Source organism: Sus scrofa, chromosome 1, assembly GCF_054392235.1.
Source record: "Sus scrofa isolate SSC_HxYL_T2T_F1_AM1 chromosome 1, Sscrofa_HxYL_maternal_Yorkshire_Landrace_v2.0, whole genome shotgun sequence".
Lineage (NCBI taxonomy): Eukaryota > Metazoa > Chordata > Mammalia > Artiodactyla > Suidae > Sus > Sus scrofa.
The window spans coordinates 228,844,967-228,867,339 of record NC_139383.1 but is presented as its reverse complement, the minus strand read 5'-3'; the positions used below and the strand labels follow the sequence as shown (position 1 = coordinate 228,867,339).

General features: G+C 36.9%; 1 protein-coding gene across 35 annotated transcripts in view; it reads right to left on the bottom strand.

The window, feature by feature from the left end:
- The window catches only part of GLIS3 (GLIS family zinc finger 3), a 674,383-nt gene that overhangs the window by 88,892 nt on the left and 563,118 nt on the right, over nucleotides 1-22,373 (bottom strand). For 20 of the 35 annotated variants that reach the window (XR_014821958.1, XR_014821957.1, XM_084986326.1 and 17 more), the window contains 2 exons: nucleotides 19,485-19,646; nucleotides 14,408-14,518 (listed from right to left, as the gene is read on the bottom strand). Coding sequence is in view for 33 of the 35 variants with exons in the window: in XM_084986326.1 (XP_084842452.1) it covers nucleotides 14,408-14,518; nucleotides 19,485-19,646 (273 nt within the window). In the remaining 2 variants the exon portion in view is untranslated. Of the gene's footprint in view, nucleotides 1-14,407; nucleotides 14,519-14,835; nucleotides 14,962-19,484; nucleotides 19,647-22,373 lie in introns of all 35 variants that reach the window. The other 15 variants (XM_084986252.1, XM_084986238.1, XM_084986373.1 and 12 more) reach the window with 1 other exon arrangement.

Below are 22,373 nucleotides of genomic sequence, written 5' to 3'. Positions count from 1 at the left end.
TCTGTCTGTGAGCATTTGTGTTTTACCTCAATTTATTTTGTGCATCTGTTAGCAAGATGTGTTCTAAAGTAATTGCTTCTTTGCTTTACGCCATTTCCGCTTATGAAAGGTTGGATACTAGGGAAAATCTATATAAAAGATTTGGGTTCCCTAAGCTCAGAACTTTCCTCTTGTAACACAATCCACTGAGTGTGCAAGTGTCACCTGGCCCTCTTCACATCACTTTGTGGGAATTGGAACCTAAGAAACTTGCACAAGGAGTAAGTACCTTGGTGGCTCAGCCAGTTAAGGATCTGGCATTGTGGGAGTTCCCGTCGTGGCGCAGTGGTTAACGAATCCGACTAGGAACCATGAGCTTGCGGGTTCGGTCCCTGCCCTTGCTCAGTGGGTTAACGATCTGGCGTTGCCGTGAGCTGTGGTGTAGGTTGCAGACACGGCTCGGATCCCACGTTGCTGTGGCTCTGGCGTAGGCTGGTGGCTACAGCTCCGATTCGACCCCTAGCCTGGGAACCTCCATATGCTGCGGGAGCGGCCCAAGAAATAGCAAAAAGACAAAAAAAAAAAAAAAAAAGGATCTGGCATTGTCACTGCTGTGGCTAAGGTTGCAGCTGTGGTGCAAGTTTGATTCCCTGGCCAGGGAACCTCCACATGCCATGGGTGTAGCCAAAAAAAGAAATCAGTTCTTCAAAATATTTAAATAAAGAAATAAATAAAATTAAAAAAAAGAAACCTGCACAAGAAAAAGAAAAAAAAGAAACCTGCACAAGAAAAAGATGATACTCTGGCTACTGCTACTGCTATGAGTAATAACCTCCTTTTGTATCTAACTCAGGAGGCTCAGGTCTTCTGCTTGATCCCATGAAATTGTGGCAGGCTGATTTGTCAGTTTGTATCTAGGGTAAAATCTCAGTTGCTCTCCAGTTCCTTCCACTTACAAGACCATCCCCAGGACGTGCAGGATACTGGGAAAAATTTTTTGGCAGGGTTCCTGTCTATATAATACATTGGAGTCACCCCAAGTCAGTATGTCAGCATCACACTAGAGGTCCAATCTCAAGTAATTCAGCTAAAGAAATGCCACACTGGCCAGCAGGAGTGATCTGTTCACCAGGCTGCCCTCTTGGAATTAGGTCCTGCCTACAGGGCCCAAGGGTAATCCTATAGGCGTGATTCCAAAAGCTGATTAGGGCACCTAGTTGACCCCACATATGGGGTAGAGGGTGGGAGAATGCCTAGAAGGCTAGCACCTCTGTGGGTGCCAGTCTGAGATTAGGGGTCCTCATCTGGATGGCCAGGTCACCAAGAAAAAAAAAAAGTTTAGAAAAATTTGAGAAAAGTAGTCCAAAGCATGGCAGGAACTTGTTGATAGGTTACCAAATTTCCCATGCTGGAAAATCAGACAGCTCAGGGTAAGAATAGTAGAGTCAAGGAAGCACTGGATGTGGAGTCAGAAAAACTCAGCTGGAGTATAGTTGTACTACTTACTAAGTGTGCTTTGTAAAGACATTTAGCTTCTCTGAAGCTTAGGTCTTTCATCTCTAAAAGAAGACTACACTAATAATTGTAACACTGACCTTACAGAATTGTTGTGAAGATTAAGGAGGTAAACAGGCATGAAAATGCCCAGTAAACTGTGCTACATGGGTATTTAATGGTTATTATTGTTCCTCTTCCCATTTACTTTAAACTCTTATTTCATAAGAGAAGGGGATAACAATGGGTAATTGCACCCATTGTGTTATACCTGGATGATTTAAATGCCAATTTACACTGATAGTTGAAGAGCTATAAGTAGTACTGAGGTTTTTTTTTTTCCTTTTTTTCTTTTTGTCTTTTTAGGGCCATACCCTTTGCATGTGGAGGTTCCCAGGTTGGGGGTCCAGTTGGAGTTGTAGCTGCCAGCATATGCCAGAGACACTGCAAGGGAGCTGAGAAGCATCTGCAACCCACACCCAGTTCATAGCAATGCGGGATGCTTAATCCACTGAGGGAGGCCACTGATCGAACCCACATGCTAATGGATGCTAGTCGGGTTCGTTAACTGCTGAGCCATGACAGGAACTCTGGTACTGAGTTTTTGGTGTTATGCTGTGTGAAATCTTTGATCAATGTCATGCTTAATATTCTGGGGTGGGAGGGGCTCAAAACTGGGATAGAGATGGGAGGTGAGGAAACATCATGAATCGTTAAGTTCCCCTGTTCATTTATACCAAGATTTAGGGCACTCTCATGTATCTGAGTTTTTATGACCTGAAAATTGAGGAACTTCTTCTTGACATATTTTCCATATGAAAGAATAAGATTTTTTTTTTAAAGGAGCAGGAGAATGGATCATCCTTGATAGCTAATTTGAGTAAGACAAAATGAAAACTGATTTCTATATTTGACTATATACAAATGAGGAAATGTCAAGGATGTCCTTTGCATTATCCTCTCAAGATAAAATTTCTATTCAAAGTCCACAGTGGGTAAATATTACCAAATTTGTATAGCTGGTGCTTGTGAGCTAGCCTAGCCCAAAGCATATTGCCTTCTTGTCTATTGTGTTACCTCACCTCTTATACTTTCCCCTTTGAGTCTTCTTTTTCAAAGACTAGTGATATTCTTACCAGTACTGATTGATAACAGCTCATCATGGCAGTGACTTTTACTCTATACTACTGAGGAAAAAAAGGAATCAAAACAGAGGGGCCTCGTGTTTATATATGATAGAAAAATATATGGAAAGATATGCAGCTGTGTTAAGCCTCTGTGATCAACTATATCACAAATCTGCTACTACCTGCCTTTTATATTTTCCATAGGTGAGAGTCTCAAATGGGAACTGTTAGAAAAATGATTGCTGGAAGCAGGGTGAGGGAGAATGAGACCTAGCACAGGAGAAAAGACAGCAAGAGAGGCCACCCTGCCAGTCAGTGAATTAAAGATTCTAAGGTTACATTAACTCTGCTACCAAAAACACTCATAAGCATGATTATAAAAGTATCCTTTGAGGAATTCCTACTGTGGCACAATGGGATTGGTGGTATCTCTGCAGCAACAGGATACAGGTTTGATTCTTGGCCCAGTACAATGAGTTAAACAAGGATCCGGTGTTGTTGCAGCTGCCTCGTAGGTCACATCTGTGGCTCAGATCCTTCCTGGCCCAGGAACCCCATATGCTGCCTCAGGGTGGCCAAAAGAGAGAAAAAAGAAGTATTCTTTGAGAAAGTACAAAGAGATAAGGCCCCCCCCAAAATGGAGAAACAGAAATCTATCCCTCAAATTTCAACAAGGCAAAATAAATAAATAAATAAATAAATAAAGCCTAGAAATGCTCTTGATAACCAGAATGCTTAAACTTCATGCTTGGAAAGAGTCTTGAAATAACACAGGTTAGTGAGCAGTTCAGAAGAAAGGAAATCAATAGGAGAGAGGATGAGGTTATTGAGAACAACCAGAGTCCTCATTTCCTAAAAAGGTTCTATCAGGTGAAAGCCAGATATATTAATGAACCTAGAATTCAATGACTTACTTAGCAAAATCTCTCATGATTCTGGAACATTTTGGAGAAGAATAACAAACCTGAAATTGATGATACCCCTGCTGGATACAGTCATACCAATGAGACACTGTATCTAAACCGCACTGATTAATGGAAATATGCCAACCTAATTTGCCTTGTCTCCTTTCACCCTAGATCCCTAATTCATGTCTCATATTACCACCATAATCATCTTTCTAAATCAGAAATCTGACCAGGGTGTGTCTTTAAACATTTTAGTATGATATACAAAGCCCTTTAACATCAGGTGCCTTGTCAGCCTTTTCAGCTCGATGCTCTCTCAAGAGCCAATAAATGACACTTCGAGTTTCCTGTGACCCTAGCTGGAACTATTCTATGGCATCAATGAAATGGAGAGAATAGAAAATTATGTAATCCATATGCTAAAAAAATATGGAAGCTGAGTAATAAGTAAAGATAACAAGGATATTAACGAAGAATTTCTACATTTATCAGTAAAGTCATTAATAGAAACAACGAAGTATCCTTGGATGATAGAACTAGAGCCCATGTGTGGGTGTTCCAGGAAGACAGATTTTTGACCTAGTAATATAAAGAATATTTGAACATATTAGACTTGCTAAATAACAAACAAAAAAAGAGACTGTCTTAAAAGCAAGAAAGCTTAAGATTCTATGAAGAGACTTTATAAATATCTTTTGGGGCTTTCTGAATGTGATTTCCCATACTGAGCTACAGGAAGGATGAGATTTCATTTAAGGACTCTTATAATTCTAATGGACTAAAGCTGTGCCCATAGTTGGCCCCTTGCAGTGGCAGCACAGAAAGCACCCATCCCAAAAAGCCACTTGGGAAAAATATCTTCTTATTCCAATAATAAAGACAACTTCATTGAAGCAGTGACTATCCATAGTCCTTTAACAATTATTAAGTAGTTAAAGGAGTCAACCAATAGTGGAAACAGTGAGCATTTAAGATGTCACATGACACTTTGCTAGAGTTTATAAAGAGGGGTCTGGATTGCTGAGTGGGAGAATAATCTTTTGTCAAAACATTCTGTGGAATGCCAAGATTGCAAACAGTATGTCAAGACTTAATGGACAGCTTTGAAATAGGCACTATTAAATAATTCTCTCACACATTCTGTAGGTCTTATAGGAAAGCAGCATACCACCTTTTGGCATCATATTTGTCTCCCTTTCTACTTTAAACTTTCTCATTTCTCAGAAAGAAACTAAAGAGGGTAGAAGTAGTAAGGAAAAATTCATCCTTATGCTAAGGGCCAAAATAATAAAATAAGATAATGTATACAAAATGGCTCTGACATATTAAAGCATTAAATGTGGGCAAAATAAGCCCCTTTCTTTACTATCACTGTTAACATTATCACTATTAAAACATTTGGATTACAGAGATTAGATTCCACTTGATGAACGACCTAAGCGGTGCCTTGTAGAAGACTCAAAGATCTAGTGGTCAAGTTCCCCTAATTTCTCAGCAAGAATCCAAATAAACCAGCTGAGGCAGGAAAAATCTCTTCTCCCCTTAGAAAATTCTTGCTATTATCTGACTTTCACCTCTTTATACCACTAATTTAAAAAACCATCCTCTGCAGCAGAAATGGAGAATGGCAAGGTATTTTTCTCTTTATTGTAACACCTTCTAATAATAACTGCCACCCCTGTGGCTGTAGCTACCTACATCAAAGATTGAGCTCCGTCTAGCGTAGAAGTTCAACCAGCACTGTGCATATATGTTTTCCCATTAGTAGCTACCATATTCCTACAAGATTGCTGTTAGTATCTGGATTTCACAAATGAGAGAAATTTAGAAGAGGCAGTCAGGAAACAATCAAGGGCTAGAACGGGATAAAAGTAAAACTCTTCTGCTTGAAATATACAGCCATCCATCTCCTAGTCACATAACAATATCTATAGGAGAACTGACAAATAGCAGGGATTTCCAACCCAAAGACATGGATTTTCCTGTAAGTCTGCTCAAGATTTTTGCGCACACTAACATGACCACAAATGTATTCTAATATGAAGGTAAAACAAAATGGAAATTATGCCATGATATCAGTTTTCATTAATTGTTTTTAAACAGCTAAAATCCTTGAGGGTAAATTAATGGAGGAGTCTGGGATACAGAAAAACCAACTTCCTAAAATTTCAACAACTACCTGTTTTCTTAGAAGCCTTTAATAGACAATGTGATATAATTCTAATAGGAACAGCTAACCTTTATTGGCCATGTATAACTTACCAGGCACCATGCTAAATGTTTTATTGTTATTATTTCATTTAATATGATATAAACACACTGTTAGCAAACATTATATGACAAACATGACAAAAATGACTAACATACTGTGATAAACCTCTATGATTCGATAAATTCTGATATATAATGCAAAATATATGTTAAGAAAGTATCAGCATATATACTTACAATATAATTCTCTTATAGTTTCTTAGCATTGCATCTATAAATTAATTGGCATAAACAAATTTGCTTTGAATGATCATTGGTATAAGAAAGTAGGACAAGGAATAGCCAATAATTGATTTCCTTATGTTTTCCTAGTGAATAATCAATTTGCTCTAATACACATTACATTTTGAGGTTTACCATGCCCCACCTTTATGTGGCTAGTGTCACATTCAAATAAAATAACCTCAGTTAAATTTTAACATAATAGATTTTAGTTTGTGGGTGTAATGGCCAGTTTTATGTGACATCCTACATTTCTTTTAGCTCAGAGGGTCTTTTTTTAACAGCTTTATTGAGGTTATTACTGATATACAAAGAACTGCATATATTTAATGTGTACAATTTGATGGATCTGTGATACTATCACTGGCAATCAAAGTAAAAGCCACACTTCCCAGAGTGTTTCCTTGAATCCCTCTGTGGGGGATTATTTTGTCTTTTCTTTCCTTCTTTCTTTCTTTTTTCTTTCTTTCTTTCTTTCTTTCTTTCTTTCTTTCTTTCTTTCTTTCTTTCTTTCTTTCTTTCTTTCTTTCTTTCTTTCTTTTTTCTCCCTTAGTCATCAGAAGTCTTAATTTCAGAAAGTTAGTGCAATCTATGGAGCTTCTCCCCTGAAAAATTCATTTTGCATAATTTCTATGATTTCATGAACTTCCTAAAACCCATTCATCCATATACTCCCTTGTGGTCCATGGACCCCAAGTTAATAGCCTCTGAAGAGAACCAAATGTCACAGATTCAAGACTGATTTTAATTCCTCCTGGTTTGGGTCTAAGCTTCTTTTCCCACATTCGGATTTTTTTTGCATCGAAGCGAGCATATGACCTCAAAAGACAAGCTCTTATAGTCATCTCTGAAAGAGGACTTACAAGAATATTCATTTCTCACTAAAAAAATACTTTGAGGACACTGTTGTCCTCTTGTCAGTCACAATAGACTGCCCTGGACTGCAGGTATGTATAACAACGCTTTCTGCTGAAATAGCTATCCCTTCACCTTTGAGGACCTATGTTCGCCTTTCAAGATAGCTAAGAAGATGGGGAAATGGAAAAACCAGGGACTGTAACTTAAGCTGAATCACAAATCAATTCACAGCAATGCTTGAAAGAAGCCCATACCTCCTGATGCCCAACCCAAACACTACTCCGAGACAGAGCCACTCTCCCAGTATCCACCATGGAAAGTTTTACATTAAGCTCACCCAAGCCCTTGTGTGAAGTCATCCTGAAAATAAATCCTCAGACCTCAGAAAGCCAAGATACAAACAAATGGAAAATATTGCCCATGGATATCAAAGACAAAACTCAACTGGATCAGAAAAGGGAGAACAGAGAGAACTAGCAGAGAAAGCAGTAACTGCATAAGAGACACAGCACTTCACAAGTGGAGACAGAACAAAAACCCATAAAGGGCCATGGTGAGCTGTGTCATAGTCTAGGATTTTGTTTAGACAGCAGAAAGTCTGCGCTAAATGCTTTTATTCCACAATCATTTTTATCAAGAATACACAAAATCTTCTGAATCCAATCATCTGTTGATGGACCTAATAAGGGAATGAGAAGCTTAGAAGGTTTCTGTCAGTCAATCAATCAAAAAAGCAATTGTCAGAGTTCCTGCTGTGGCACAGCGGAAACGAATCTGACCAGCAACTATGAGGCTGTGGGTTCGAACCCTGGCCTCATTCAGTGGGTTGAGGATCTTGCGTTGCCGTGAGCTGTGATGTAGGTGGTGGATGCAGCTCGGATCCCAAGTTGCTGTGGCTGTGGTGTAGGCCAGCAGCTACAGCTCCAATTAGACCCGATCCCTAGCCTGGGAACCTCCACATGCCACAGGTGTGGCCCTAGAAAAGACTAAAAAAAAAAAAGTTAAAAAAGCAATTGTCTAGGAACTATTTCTAAAAGGCAGCTGTGCTAGGCACTGTACATCTTGAATTGCTCACTAAAGCACCTGTCACATAGTCCTCATTCCTTACACAATTGGCCAGAGCTGTGTCAAATACTCCTATTATTTGTTCCAATTAAGACCATTTAGGGGGAATAAGAAATAAAACTACTTTGCAATGTATGACAAAAAACTGTAATATAATCAAGAACAATATAAAGTACCATATATCTCCCATTGTTTTCAAATAATAGAAGCTAAGACTGACTCTTTAAGAATCTCTGTCATTTGCAAAAGAATTTCCAGAAGCATGGAAATATCATGTTCCAGAAGCATTCTCTATGTGACTTAATCACAGCACTTCTCCTCCTGTGCAGAAAGTACACGTCTCCGCGTGTCTCTTGTTGGAATGTAATCTTCAGGAGGGCAAGCTCTGATTTCACTTGTTTTCAAATCCTCAGAACTGATGCAGGGCCTCACTTGTGCTTCCTGTGCTGACTGTGCAGTGAGCCACAAATGCTGGCCATCTCAGTTGTTTTCGTAGGTGGGAGATACAAAAGCTATGCTTTTCACTGTCTGGCACCCAATCCCTTTAATGCAACCATGATTAAGAACAGGCTGTAGAAAAGTTTAATTATAACAAGCTAAGATGATCTTGACATCCACTGTTGTGCTTTTAGTTAGTAACAGAATCTATTAAAAGAAACTCAAACAGAAAGGTATAGTATTTCGACATGAGGACTGCTTTAAAAAATTTTTGCAGCTAATACAGTTTTCTCATTTCCGAAGTCGTCATTTGAATGTATTCCTGACTATCTTACCTCAACAAATCCTCCTCTTTAATCTCCATATCAAGTCCCTCGCAGCTTCTTGCCTACATTTGTGTTGCTTATTTTCTATTGACTTCATCAAGACAATGTTGCTGTATGAGGACAGAGCATATGTCTTATACACACTTGCATCTATGAGCCTAACCCAATGCCTGAGACACAGTAGATTCTTAATAAACATTTGTTGAATGGAATAAATAAAATTACTTAGAATGTATTTCTCAAGTAATTTACTAATAAAAGAGTAGTTTGATGAGATGCTCTTGAGGAAAAAGAAAATTGTTTTGTTGGCCAAGCAATTTTGAACAATGTTTAATGTTATCTTCCCTCTAGAATATTGGTATATCCAAGGCTCTGAGGTCTTGCAAGGAAATCATTGAATATTACTCAACTCGGTTTTTTCCAAATTTACATGACAACAAAAAACTTTCGAAAAGCGCTATTATTAAGATTCTGTGAATTATGTTCTAAAGAACACACTTTGGGAAATACCACTTTAAGAATTAAAAAAGACACAGAACGACTAAGCTCAAATTGCAAGTTTTTTTTTTTTTTTTGGTTTGTTTTTTGGGTTTTTTTGTTTGTTTTTTGTATTCACAAGGCTGACAACAGCTTCTCTGATCTCTTCACACAGGAACAGAAGCTTTTTCTGTTTACTCTCACAGACTACCAACTTTAACCCTCCACTTTCCCATTCCCAAATGTAAATTCTCAATCCCTTTCTAATAGCAACAATCACCATGTAGCATCAAAATGTTCTCAAAAGCATAGCTGGTTTCATACTGGATCTACTGAAAACAGAAGCCTCCAGGCAACTGGTTTCAACTAAATCAGTACTATCAACCTAGGTTTAACCTGACTTTTTTTTTTTAATTTCAATTTAATTATTAGCATCAGTATTTGAAACTAAATTGTTTTACGAAAGCTTACCCAGAAACTTTCTTGAAATCCCTTACCCTTAATTGAGACATCAGGACATTCAGGCAGGTAGTATGTCTCAACATCATTTTAAGGTATAACATAAGTAATTTTTCACCAACAATTGTTAAAATAGAAAAGTTGGTAAATGACTCACTTAAAAAACACACATATTAGTGCCATTTAAACGTCATCCTGTAATAGCATCACTTTTGCCTGAATTCCAGTAGGATTTCCTAAGTGTGAGAAGAAGAAGGGGAGCTACCAGTTCATCTTGAAATGATATGTCTGTGATATGTGTCTATTACTGACATGCCATTGAGAGTTGAGGTGATTTTTAATTTACGTCTGAGCAGAAAACTAAGGAAGAAAGAAAGAAAGGAAGGAGGGAGGGAAGGAAGGGAAGGAAGGAATGGGAAGAAGGAAGGAAGGAAAGAAGGGGGAGGGAAGGACAGAGGGAGGAAGAAAAAGGATTGTCAAAATCTGGGAAGGCCCCTAATTGTATACCCAACTTGTGCATGCCATCTGCCATGCAGATGATGACAGAAAACTGATAAAAAAGTGAGCCTCACTAGCTCTTTTATTACATATGCTTTCATTTAGAGGGAAATAGATTTTTTCATGTATATTTTTAAAGATTCCAACAACTGCACAAAGACAGGTGAGCCTATGCTCTAATTCATGAAATTGTTTACAGTTTTGAGTATATACGGGGTGGTGGTGCCTCTGAAGAGAGTCCAAAGAATCATTAGTTCTACATGAAGAGAGTTGCATTAAACAAGCAGCTTTATTTTGGCTAGAAAGCTATATAGAGCTGTTTTCTAAGGAGGAAATAGAAAAACTGCATTCGCGTCCACTTCAAATGCTATGCTTGCTTGGTTTAAAACAGCCTGTGCTGAGGTCACAAAAGTGAAAGTCCTCAACCACAGTGGGTCAAAGGTGAATGTCTTGCAAACATTTAACAAATTACACCCAAAGTTCAGAATCTTTGTGGAAGTGCGAAATGGACAAAAATTCACATCATCTCTAACTTTCCGCCCAGCATTCTTTGCATTCACTTAAAAAAAAGCCCACTTGGATAGCAGTCCAGAGTTGAAGGAAACCTCCTTGCTTATGGCACTTACAAGGTGAACATGAAAAATTCTGATAAAGCTCACAGCCTTGAGGAAAACTTCAAGTGGCTTACTGCCTTAGTTTTCTCTTATTTCACCACTCATTATCAGACAGAATTGAAGGACAGATTCTGCCTTTTGCTCTGCAGGCTAAATTCTATTCTCACTAGAGACCATAGCTGGTGACTTGAGTATTTTGCTAGTAATTTATCTGTGTAGCTCTCTATTTAATGGACTCAAGATCTGCAAAGCACATTTGATAGAAGAAGTATGTACATCAGCTGATGGGATGTGTGGGTGCACATGCATTAAACAAAGAGAAAAGTTATTCTCTACATGCAAAGAGCCAAATTATCCCAATTCCTTTGCAGAAGAGTTATTTTTCTTCTTTATTTTCACAGTTTGAATAATATTTAGCTGAGATTTTAGATTCTCAGTTTTCCGTAGGATCCAACAGGTATGGGAAAGGGCCAAATGCCCACAGCCAGAGCATTAGATCTCTACCCTTTCTAATAAACATCTGTCTTATGAGTTAGGGTGCTTTGTCATTGGCCCTGATTTCAGAGTGGCACTTCATAAAGCTGGCCACATTAAGATGAAAATAATGTCATTTAGTGTGTAGGGGGAGGTTAAAAAGAGGATTAGGGGCAGGCAGGCAAGCAGGGTATATTAAAGGAGTCCATGACTAACAGGGTGTGACAGAAAGGGTTTTATTCTTTTCAACAAAACAATTCCCTAGGGCTAGGCCCATTACTCCACTGTGCCTTTATCACCTTGGAATTTTTATGGTTATTTTTGATGAATTCACATTTTTGTAAAGGCCTTTTGAAATGATGCCAGTTTTCAATTTTTAATTAAAGTCGTAAATAATCTTAATTCTGCTTTAAAAGGGTTATTGTTTCTTACTTTTTTTTATTATTGCTGCCAGGAAATATTTCAAATACCAAGCCCTGATGCAAGTTAGCAATTAGAATCTCTCTGAGGTCTAGTAACAACAATGTACCAAGGAAATACTAGACACCAGTATACCAGCACAAGGTTTGAAATGTAGATTGACTGATTTCAGGTTTATTAGCAATGCTAATAATGTCCTCCTGGGAGTGACATTTCCTCTTTTTACTGGATGGAGCAACTTTTATCACTTTAATTTCCATAAATTAGTCCATCGTGGATCCATATAAGATTCTTTTAAAATCTTCAGATTAAAAGGACAGGTTAAAATTTGGAAAGTAAACACAGTAAACTTGTCACTAAGGACTAGACAATGAATATCAGCCAAATCCAATTCAGGCATTCACAGGAAAAAGAAAGAACATCAAAAGCTGAATTGTTGGAGAGACAATAGCTCATAAGACAAAATTAAGAAAATATTGTACTCTATGACATTAGATTATGATACTATTCCTTATAATATCTTTGTTATCTGGCTTGCCTATTGAAGGCTATCTGCAAATTGTCTATGAATTTACATTTTGTAATGCTAAGGTTTGGTTTTCATTTTTAAATTAGTGCTTCAAAAATCTCCCACATAATCAAAACTACTCCTTCTTTATAAAAGGCTGAAACACACTATGGTTGAATAGAAACCATTAATAATTCCTAAACATATCCCATTATATTTTCATACCTACTATCAAGCTAGGTTACCTTCTTAAGTTGAATATCATATTGTTGCTTATTTGTCTAATTATGATTTTTACATTCTGTCATGTCCACCACAATTGTTACTCTCTGTGAAGGTGTTCTTCAATCTCACGATAGATTTGCAATTGCAATAAAACCTCACACTGTTGGGACAACTTGGAGGTGGAGAATAGTTAGGTTTAGGGAGGAAAAACTCTCAGCAAGAGAGTTTATTATTATTTTTTAAAAATATAACTTATTGCTTCAAGTTTATAAGATATACATGGATAATGATAAAAGCTATTGGACAGTGGTTATGCTGAACAGTTAAGAGTATGAAATAACGATGTGTTATTTTAAGAATGTTAAGCAGCCTCCTATAATTTTATTTATATTATTTATTTACTTAGCGGTTCCTTTCTCTTAAAATACAGGAACATATCCAATCCACGATGAATGATCATCTATTATCATCTGTTGATAATGACCATCTGTTATCCCAGTTTATTGGGATTCCAATTAAAGAGACTTAACTGCATTTACAAAGAAAAAAATAAATGATTTTAATAATTGACTTACAAGAGTGGGTTTGTATACTACTAAGAATATATTTAAAAACCACTATCTATCAAATCCTCCTAACCAGGCATTTTTCTAACTCATAGGGAAGAGGTCAAATTATTTCGGTATATGAGCCCTCAACTAGCACTGTGCTAACACCTTCCACTGAAGAAAAAGTTCAAAAAACAAGACTATAGAGCATTTCCCAACATAAAAGTGTTAAATCCCTATAAACCACAAAAAAATGAAGGATTCTAGTTAGATATAGAAGCCATGGTGACCTGAAAATCACATCCTTAGGATTCACTCATTTAAAATAAGCTAAATCTTAAATTTCCTTTAAATTTGTTATGAAGGGCCTTTAAATGAATTTTCGGTACCCATCTGAACACAAATAAAACACTGAAAAAGCCAAGGTCAGGTTAACATGTTTTCTACCATAATCAGGAGATACTTTTTGGTCTAAAAATTTACAAATTCAGTTAGTAGAAAATGAATAATTTAATTACTGAAAGGCAGTAAGCTCCTCGTTTTTCAACGTGTTAAAGCCCCACATGGCTGACTACTTGCTGGGGATCTTATATGGTCAGGAGAGTAAGTCAGGTGCGCTGGCAGGTTGATCGTCAACATTTCTTCCACATCTGAGATACTATAATTTCCATGAACTTTGAGAGAGGCACTAAGCCCTCATCGATGTCAAAGGAATTTTAGGTTCAAATCCTTTCTCAGACTTTCATATACAGTACCTATTAAGGAATGTGTTTTTTTCTAAACTTGAAGGGACAAACGCTCTGTACTTATTGATCCTAGAGATTTACCTACCTTCTTCATCACAGCCAGTGATTTTAGTCAACTGATACTTTATGAAAAAACATTTATCTCTGGAAAGGGTTTTTGCTGTGTTGGTTTTCCCAATTCAATTTTCTTTAGCTATTTGGACTTAATTTTGTTACCCTCCAGTTTAGGGAATCTTTACTAATTTCCTCAAATTCCTATCATACAAACAAAACTCTCCCCAGAAATTCATATCTGGTTACATCAGTTATGCAAAGCATAGCCTTGCTATTAATTTTTTTTTTTTTTTGTCTTTTTGCCATTTCTTGGGCCACTTCCGCAGCATATGGAGGTTCCCAGGCTAGGGGTCCAATCGGAGCTGTAGCCGCCAACCTACACCAGAGCCACAGCAACACAGGATCTGAGCTGTGTCTGTCACCTACACCACAGCTCACGGCAACGCCGGATCCTCAACCCACTGAGCACGGCCAGGGATCGAACCTACAACCTCATGGTTCTTAGTCGGATTTGTTAACCACTGAGCTACAATGGGATCCAGCCTTGCTATTACTTTATGGTAGATTTCTTAGAGTGTAAAACATGTCATACTTTGGGAAGTATTACAATTACCAATGCCCTGCAGAAGTCCCCAGTACTGCAAGAGGGATTTAATTTTGCTTTTTCTGGCTGAATAAATACTCTTATAAAATTACCTTTTTCCTTGCTTGTTGATCTTTGGAGGAATGTGCCTTCACATGCTTCCTTAGGGAACTTGGGTCTGTGTAGCGTTTGGTGCATCCTGGAATTTGACAAGCATAAGGCTTCTAAATAAGAAAGAAAGAAAGAAACAGCTGTGGTTAAATCATAAAGGTAACTGGGGAAGGTTTACTCAAAGACTATTAACTTCAGAGCATGAACTGTTACCAAGTGATTGATGTGAAATGCTATGTAATACTCACGCATTTTAATTAGAAAGCCCAGGAAGTTCACACCAAGGCAAAGAGAAGAATAAATTTTCAAGAACAAAGATATGGCTTATCTTTGATGATTTTTAAGAGATTGCTATAGAGTGCACTCTTACCACAAAATCTCCTGTGGCATTTTTAATATGGAAATAATCAGTATCTCCAGTCATACTTACAGTTATGTTCCCCTGAAAACAATTTCTGGTTGTGTCAGAAATTAGGAAACACATATTCTTTAAGAGTTCAGGTATAAAGAATCTGTAGAAAAGTCCAGAAAAGACTGGGAATGTTTCAGAAGAAACCTGATTCAGAAAGAGAGAGGGAGAGAATTAAAAGGGAAAATTAGTGGAAAGCGAGTAAAAGACAATAGATTTCAAACAATGGATACATGAAAAGTCAGCCAGAGAAACATTAATATGATTAGTTGCAGTGGATTCTAAACCAGGCTTAGGTCAACAGGCCCTTGGTTGAGCATGATGAGCAGAGTTCTGGCTACTCCAATTCCCCCATGTGCTGGAGAGATGAGAAGTGTGGAGCCCAAAGCAGAATCTAGAATTTGTGTGTGTGTGTGTGTGTGTGTGTGTGTGTGTGTGTGTGTGTGTGTGTGTGTGTGTGTGTGTCCCTGGTGACCAGTATATGATAATCAGGAATGAATGAATGAATGAATGAAAACACTACACATTGATTCAAATTTTAGCAACTACTTCTACTATAAGAACTATGGCTTTTAAGTTGTGGAATAAAAAAAACCCTGCTTATTCTGAGAAGTGAAAAAAATCACAAGATTAATTGTGCTTATAAGATGTATTAACAGTCACTCATCTACTTAGTATCTCATCAGGTGAGATTACAGCTATGTCTACATGAGGTGAAATGGAAGGAAGAGAACTGAAGCCCTGACTCTACAATAGAATTCTTGCTTCAGAAATCCATTATTCTACTGACCCTCCCCCAAAACTGTCAGATTATTTTAGTTACTGTTTATATTTTGTTCCTATTTTCATGTGCTTGCCTGTCATTTTGTGGGCCAACATATGTGAATTATATTATTTGCCCTGCTGGAAATCGTATATATGATTCACTTTTTTGTTGTTATTGTTGCCATTTTTGATTCCAAGAACAAGTAAAAGTCATGAATATATAATTTAGTTTGTTATTCCCAATTGTAATTTTAAGTTTGATTATCTGATTGTTTGTTCATGGACAGACTGACTGACTGACTGAATGAATGAATCATGAAGCAGCTCTTTTGCTTCCATAATGTATTGGGCACTGTGCTACATATCAGGGATCTAACAGTAAACAATTGATAAAGCAGCTATTCAACATGTCCCAGTTTTTGCAAAATGATGAGCCAATTGTGGACTGAACTCATTTGCCAATGAAGTTTTCATTCAGTAAACAAAGCTTTTCTTTAAATTAGGAATCTTTTCTGGGTTCACAGGACTTTCTTACCCTAGTCTTCCCTATCCTGCCCTGGTGTTAGGGGGGCAATTAGCCACTATCTTTATTGGCAGTCATGTGTGATCACATAAGCTCATGTTTTGAGCATTAGAAGAGATGCTGTATGTAAATATTAACATGTTATATAAATTGGTATCATTGTTACTGGTGGAACAGCAATTTCTAGGTTCTTGTCCCCTGAAGGAAAGAATTCAGTTGATAGACATAGAGCAGTTTTAGGCAGGAGGAGTTTTATTAAGCAAAGTGAAAGTATGCTCCTGAAGGGAAGAGAGCAGGCTGTCTGGAAAGCAGAAGCAGCCCCAGTGTTTTCAGAGTAGTGGAGCATTCCTTCCCTGTGTCCTGAGTCATTTTTTTTTTTTTCTTGCTTGCTTTCTTTTTACACCTGTACCTGTGGCATATGGAAGTTCCAGGGCCACGAGTTGAATTGGAGCTGCAGCTGCTGGCCACAGCCACAGCCACAACCACATCCAAACCGCATCAGCGAACTATGTCACAGCTTGTAGCCAGATCCTTAACCCACTGAGCGAGGCCAGGGATCAAAGCTGCATTCTTACAGAGACAATGTCAGGTCCTTAATCCCACGAGCCACAATGAGAACTCCATGTCCTGAATCATCTGATTGACAGCTTTAGGTTATATAACTTTTCTCCTTGTGTGCAGGTACTTACTCATAAGCACCCAAGTGAAACTCACTGGGCTGGGGGGCAAAAAACAGAAATGCTAATTATAAATATGGAGTAATGAAACCTGGGTTACTTACTGAGTCACCTCTTAGGTCCTGGTGTTCCCACCCCAACAGGTGCTGGCAGTTTGGAAAGCTCAGTGGTGTTTTTTGACCTTCTGATTAGCCCTGATAAGCCAGGAAACTCAGTGGCTCTTAACCACAAAAGAGAGGATCTCTGGGCCCATTCTGGCCAGTGTCAGGGCAGAGGACCAAAAGATGATTCCTCTAGGATGGGGCAGGAATGTCTGACTAATTATCTAACACCATTACCACAGTTAACATAACGGTCACTATTATTTAAGTTGGAGAGTAAGAAATAGGTAATGTCATTTTGTCTTTGATTTGGGGATGTTCTTGAAGAAGGCTTGAATACTGACCATTCCTCTAGCTACCCTTCGCCATCTCTGCTGCTGTCAGCCAACTGGGATTAGTATGCCAAAACAGCAATGTCAGGGGCTGGTTTAGGTGTACTAGTGTACTGGTCATTTTAATTCAGATTACCTAAGCTTTATATGGCATGCTATACTTCATCAAACAATATTCATTATTCTCCATTGATACTATAAATTTATTTCTCCTCTCTAGATATTAAGATACTAATAGAGAAATGAATTAATAAAATTTTTCAGGGTTAGAATTATGAACCCAGTTGTTTTTATGGGGAAATCATTTTTCTAGAGGTAAAGAATCTATTTAGCTGAAAAAAGACTTTATCTGAAATTCTGGCAGCATTAGCATAAGGAGTGCTTAATGAAAGGGAATGGGGACCTAAATTTAAATAATAAAATTCTTCAAGCAACTACATTTTGCTTTTTAAAATAAATGTTTAATTTCTTAAAATCTTCAAAGATTTTAAAAGAGCTTACCAATTTGTTAAATGCAATAAAAATTTAAACAGAAGGTAGTTCGGATTTTAAAGGAAAATATGTTTTTAAAAGAATTAATAGAGAAATACTTTTAAAAACAATAAAAATAGCTAAGTTTTAAAAGCTACTGCATTGAAATGAATCATGAAATTATTATCTTAGGTAGCTTTCCTCAAAAGTTTTAAAAAGGGATATATATATTTTAATTCAAAATGATTTTAGAAAATAGCCTTAGTGTGATTAGCTAAAATTAGCTCTAAGCAAAGAAGAGTATTGTAGAACCATAACACTTAGCCTCACAATAGTTCTTTCAAACTACAGATAACTAGCTAGAGTAGAAGCAATTTCTCAAGACAATCTTGTCTCATGAATGTTCATTCTTCCATGATAAAGTTTAATGACAAATTGGAAAATTTATTAGATTCTACCAAGTCCATTTCAGACATACAAAGTAGGGCATTTTTAACATAATTTATTCTTTTTTCCTTTAAAAATACTGTTATTCACCAAATTTATTCATTTAATATTCCATTCTGTTAGTGCTAAAATCACTGAATTCAATTCAGCTTGGGCAAAAAAGGGCCCATCTTATACCCATATTATTCTAATTATATTTCAGTTATTTATTAGGCAAATCATCACATTTATGTATATTAGGAGATAAATCTGTTTTAAAAGGTTTATGTGACATATAGCTAAAATGACTTTGATCAATATGACTAATAGAGACTAATATAAAATTTAATAAATATGTCAACTATAACATCAGAAGAATCTTAAATATGTATGAGAAGGTGTATAGAAATAACAGCATCTTTTCAAAATTCAAATTCTGGTATAGTTTAATAATAGACATCAGAATGTTAACACCGAACAAGTACTGTCATGAATACATTATTTGCAAGAACGTGGGATAAGAGATCCGTGAAGTGTATAATACATTTATCCTAATGGCTTTGTTAAGTGAACTACAATTCATATAGGCTACCTGGCCTCATGTAAAGAAAATGGCATCAAAACCTGGGAAATGCAAAGGAGGGCGACCAACATAATTGAGAAAATAAAAGACAGATTCATGGAAAGGGCATTAGCAAATAAACAAAATGTTTCAGCACTAAGAGATTTAAGATGTAATAATGAAAATCAATTGCTCTCATACGGTTTATGTCAATGGATATGTGGCTGTTAACACATAGGAAGCAAAATGAAACTGAACCCTTGGGAAAGATTTGTTGGGTCTTTTTAGATCAATTAAAGGTGAAAATTCCAGGTAGTTTCTAAAACAAAAGGCCAGATTCACTTTTAAAAATCATGCCCATCTCAAAGTTCTTACGTTAAGAAGAAAAGAACCAGGGTAAGTAAAGAAAAGCCTCCTATTTCTAGCAAAAGTATATCTTATGTACACTGTATATCTTGATATTTAATTAATTAAATGTCCAATCTCTAGTGGTTATTCTCTGTACTAAAATCTGGTATATGACAGCTCCTAAAATGCTTTGCTTTGTACACAGAGGTAACTGAGGAACCCCCTTTGTCCTACAATCCTACTATCCTAAGTATTACAATTAGGCAGTTGTAATACTTAGGATAACTTCTGACTACAGAAAAATAGGGCCCCTTCCGGCTCTTGACCAGGTTTCAGTGCTGCACTTGGCATGTCTTTATAACCTGGAGACCATAAAGCAAACACCTTCACCATCCCATTATCTAACAGACACTTCCTCACACCAGGACTTGGGGCTGGAGGTTGGAAAGCTCTTGCCATTCTTACAGTGTCCAGATGTGTCCTCTGATGCTTGGCACGGTCACTGGAGTTACTGAAGGCCTTCTGACAGCCCGGATGCTGGCACAAATAGGGCTTCTCGCCTGTGTGGCTCCGCAAATGAATCTTGAGATTTTCAAGCCTTGAAAAGGCTTTCTTGCAACCTTCAAACTGTAAAAAGAAAACAATTTTTAGTTGTTGAGAAGGACCTTGAATGTTTGGGGTTGGAGGACAGGAAAAGTAAATGTTCCTAGTTTGTACTTAGTCTAAGACAAAAAAATAAAATCCAAATAGTAACAAATATTGCTTCTAAAATTATCCTTATGTTTATGTCAATTGAATTTTTCCATTTAGTATACATGCCACTTTCCATACCAGATTTGGGTCCCAAACCAATTTCTATGATTACTTATGTCAGAGAAAATTTGCTATGAGCCATCTGGCTCAGTTAATAAAAATACAGTAATGCATATCTTAAAGATTTGTTAAAAAATTAATACAGTTTTCCATTTCCAAATTGGTCTAAGTTAAAACAACCAGGAAGAAACTTTTTATAACCAATGAACTAACAACAACAACAAAAAAAAAAATCAGGGAGAAGAATGAGGAAAAAAGTAAATTGACGATCTAAGAGTTGGAAATGAAAAAGACATGTGTCTGCTGAATCATTATGATCATAAACTTTCTTAACTCTACTTTAAGTGGTTTTCAACTCGCAAGAGTGACTTCGTTAATATATAGGATGATGTCAAACTTGATGAGATAGTTTTTAACATACTTTTAAAAAGGAACTGGAAGAAAATTCATTTAGTGCTAAATCATTTTCCAAATAAAGTGATGATTATATTTATTTCTACTTTTTAAAAAAAAATTCTGTTACCTAGTTCTTAAAAACTGAAAATGAAAAGCTAAAGATTTCAAGAAGTGCTTCATTGGTTTGTCAATAATATTTATTGATGGCAATATTTACAATGTCATCTGTAGGCAAAATACCAGCTACTATTAGAGGGTCGAAGTGGTTTCAATCCTCGAAGTAATAACGTAATAGAAAACGTGTTAGAGAGTCTATAAATGAAGCATAAATATGAGATGGGTCTTTATCCTTTAACTCTCTCTTTAGTGCTAAGCCCCAGAATATTTATGCCACTTTGACAATTTTAATGCCTTGAGTTCCTATTTCAAGGAAAACTTAGAAATATGAAAAAAAAATCAGAGCAAAACATATTATGTTTAAAGCAATTAAGAAACCTTACTTCTTAGAGAAGAATGTAGGGGGTGGTGGGGAGGATAGACATAAAGAAGGTAAATTCAAAATGGTTTTCACTAAAAATTAGTGGGTATAAAACTTAAACTTCCTACAAGAAATGCTATAAAATTCCTTGATTGTCTTACTTATTACAATGATGGAGCACATTGTTTACAAACAGATGACCCAGAGCAGGCCAGGTTTTGGTTAAGCAAAGGATGAATTTTCACCTTTAAGTAAAGGATAAATTAAGGAGAAAGAATAATGAAATGTGTCACAACTCCATCTATTTAAAATTTTGCATGCTGGAGTATTTTAAGAAATTTATGGAAGTTGCACTTATTTTTGATTGAGAGTTATACATGTTTCACAGGCATATGTTGGTTTATTTCAATTTTGATATTTTGCTTAAAATAATTTTGGTGTTTTCCTGATTTATATTTCACATAAAAATAAATTTAGCCTGAACAGAAGATGATTGCTGACAAAGCCAACTACTTTTCAACAAAGTGAAAGACATATAATGTTATATCGCTAGAGGGAGAGGGGAGTTAAGTGGTTTATTTCTGCAGGTTTTCAAATGGGTCTCAAATTTGAGAATAAAGGGTCTCAAAGATAACTCCCAATTCATGGCTAAGAGGCCTATGCCAACCAAACCTCTGTTTTTAAGGTTCACTTTGAATCGAAACTCAGTGCAAATTTCTGGAGCTTAGTTTATTTGTCTTGGAATCAGCTGGTGGGCCACACTTAGGTCTAAAATGAGCCTGCGGTTTTGGACACATCAAGTCTGTAGCCTGGTTCCTAGCAAGGCTCTTTTGTAGGGTGGGTGCCATTCTGGGGCCAGCTCCAGAAGTGGTATAGATGGCAGGACCCAGCATCCATGCCCTCCTATAGTCACTCCAGATCTTGGTCAGAGAGAAGGCTGTATTATCTTAGCGCCAACATGGAAGTAGAGAACCACTTTAGAATAGATTAATGAGGTTTCTATGAGCACTAGACAAACAAGACCCCTGGATTTACCACACAGTGATTAGAGGGATCCATATTGTTCTAGAACTAATTCCAACTGTCCACTTCATCAAATTTAAAGTGAATGTAGACTAGCGTTTCTAAATTCTCTCCAGTTAAAGGTCCATGTAAATGTCTAGTAAAATGTCCAGTTAAAGTCAGTTAATTGATGGTATTATTGTTAACAGAAGCAATGATCAGAGACCAATGAGCTTGCAGCATTCCAAGCAAATCGATGAAAAGTGAACTACATCACAGAACATCCTGATCATTTTTAAAATATGCAAAGATGATGGAGGAAAATGTGAGCACCTGGGCTGAAAATGACAACAAAAGGATTATCAGTAAAATCATGAAAATCTAACTGATCTCAGGTGTTTCCTCTGTAACAAGAAAGTCCAGAAGACAAACGTATTTGTAGTTCCTGTATTAGCATCATACTATTTTTAGGGGAAAAGACTAAGAGTGATGGGCTTTGACAACACTGAGTTATACGAATAAAGGTAAGAGAAGCGCAACCTCATATACTCAGGGGCTTCATAATATACATCATTCACTCTTGAAGAAATTCACTGGGAAGAAACCGGTAAAATGAAGCACTGAGGAAATGACAAGTGGTTCCGTGGGGGTACCCAACACCCAGC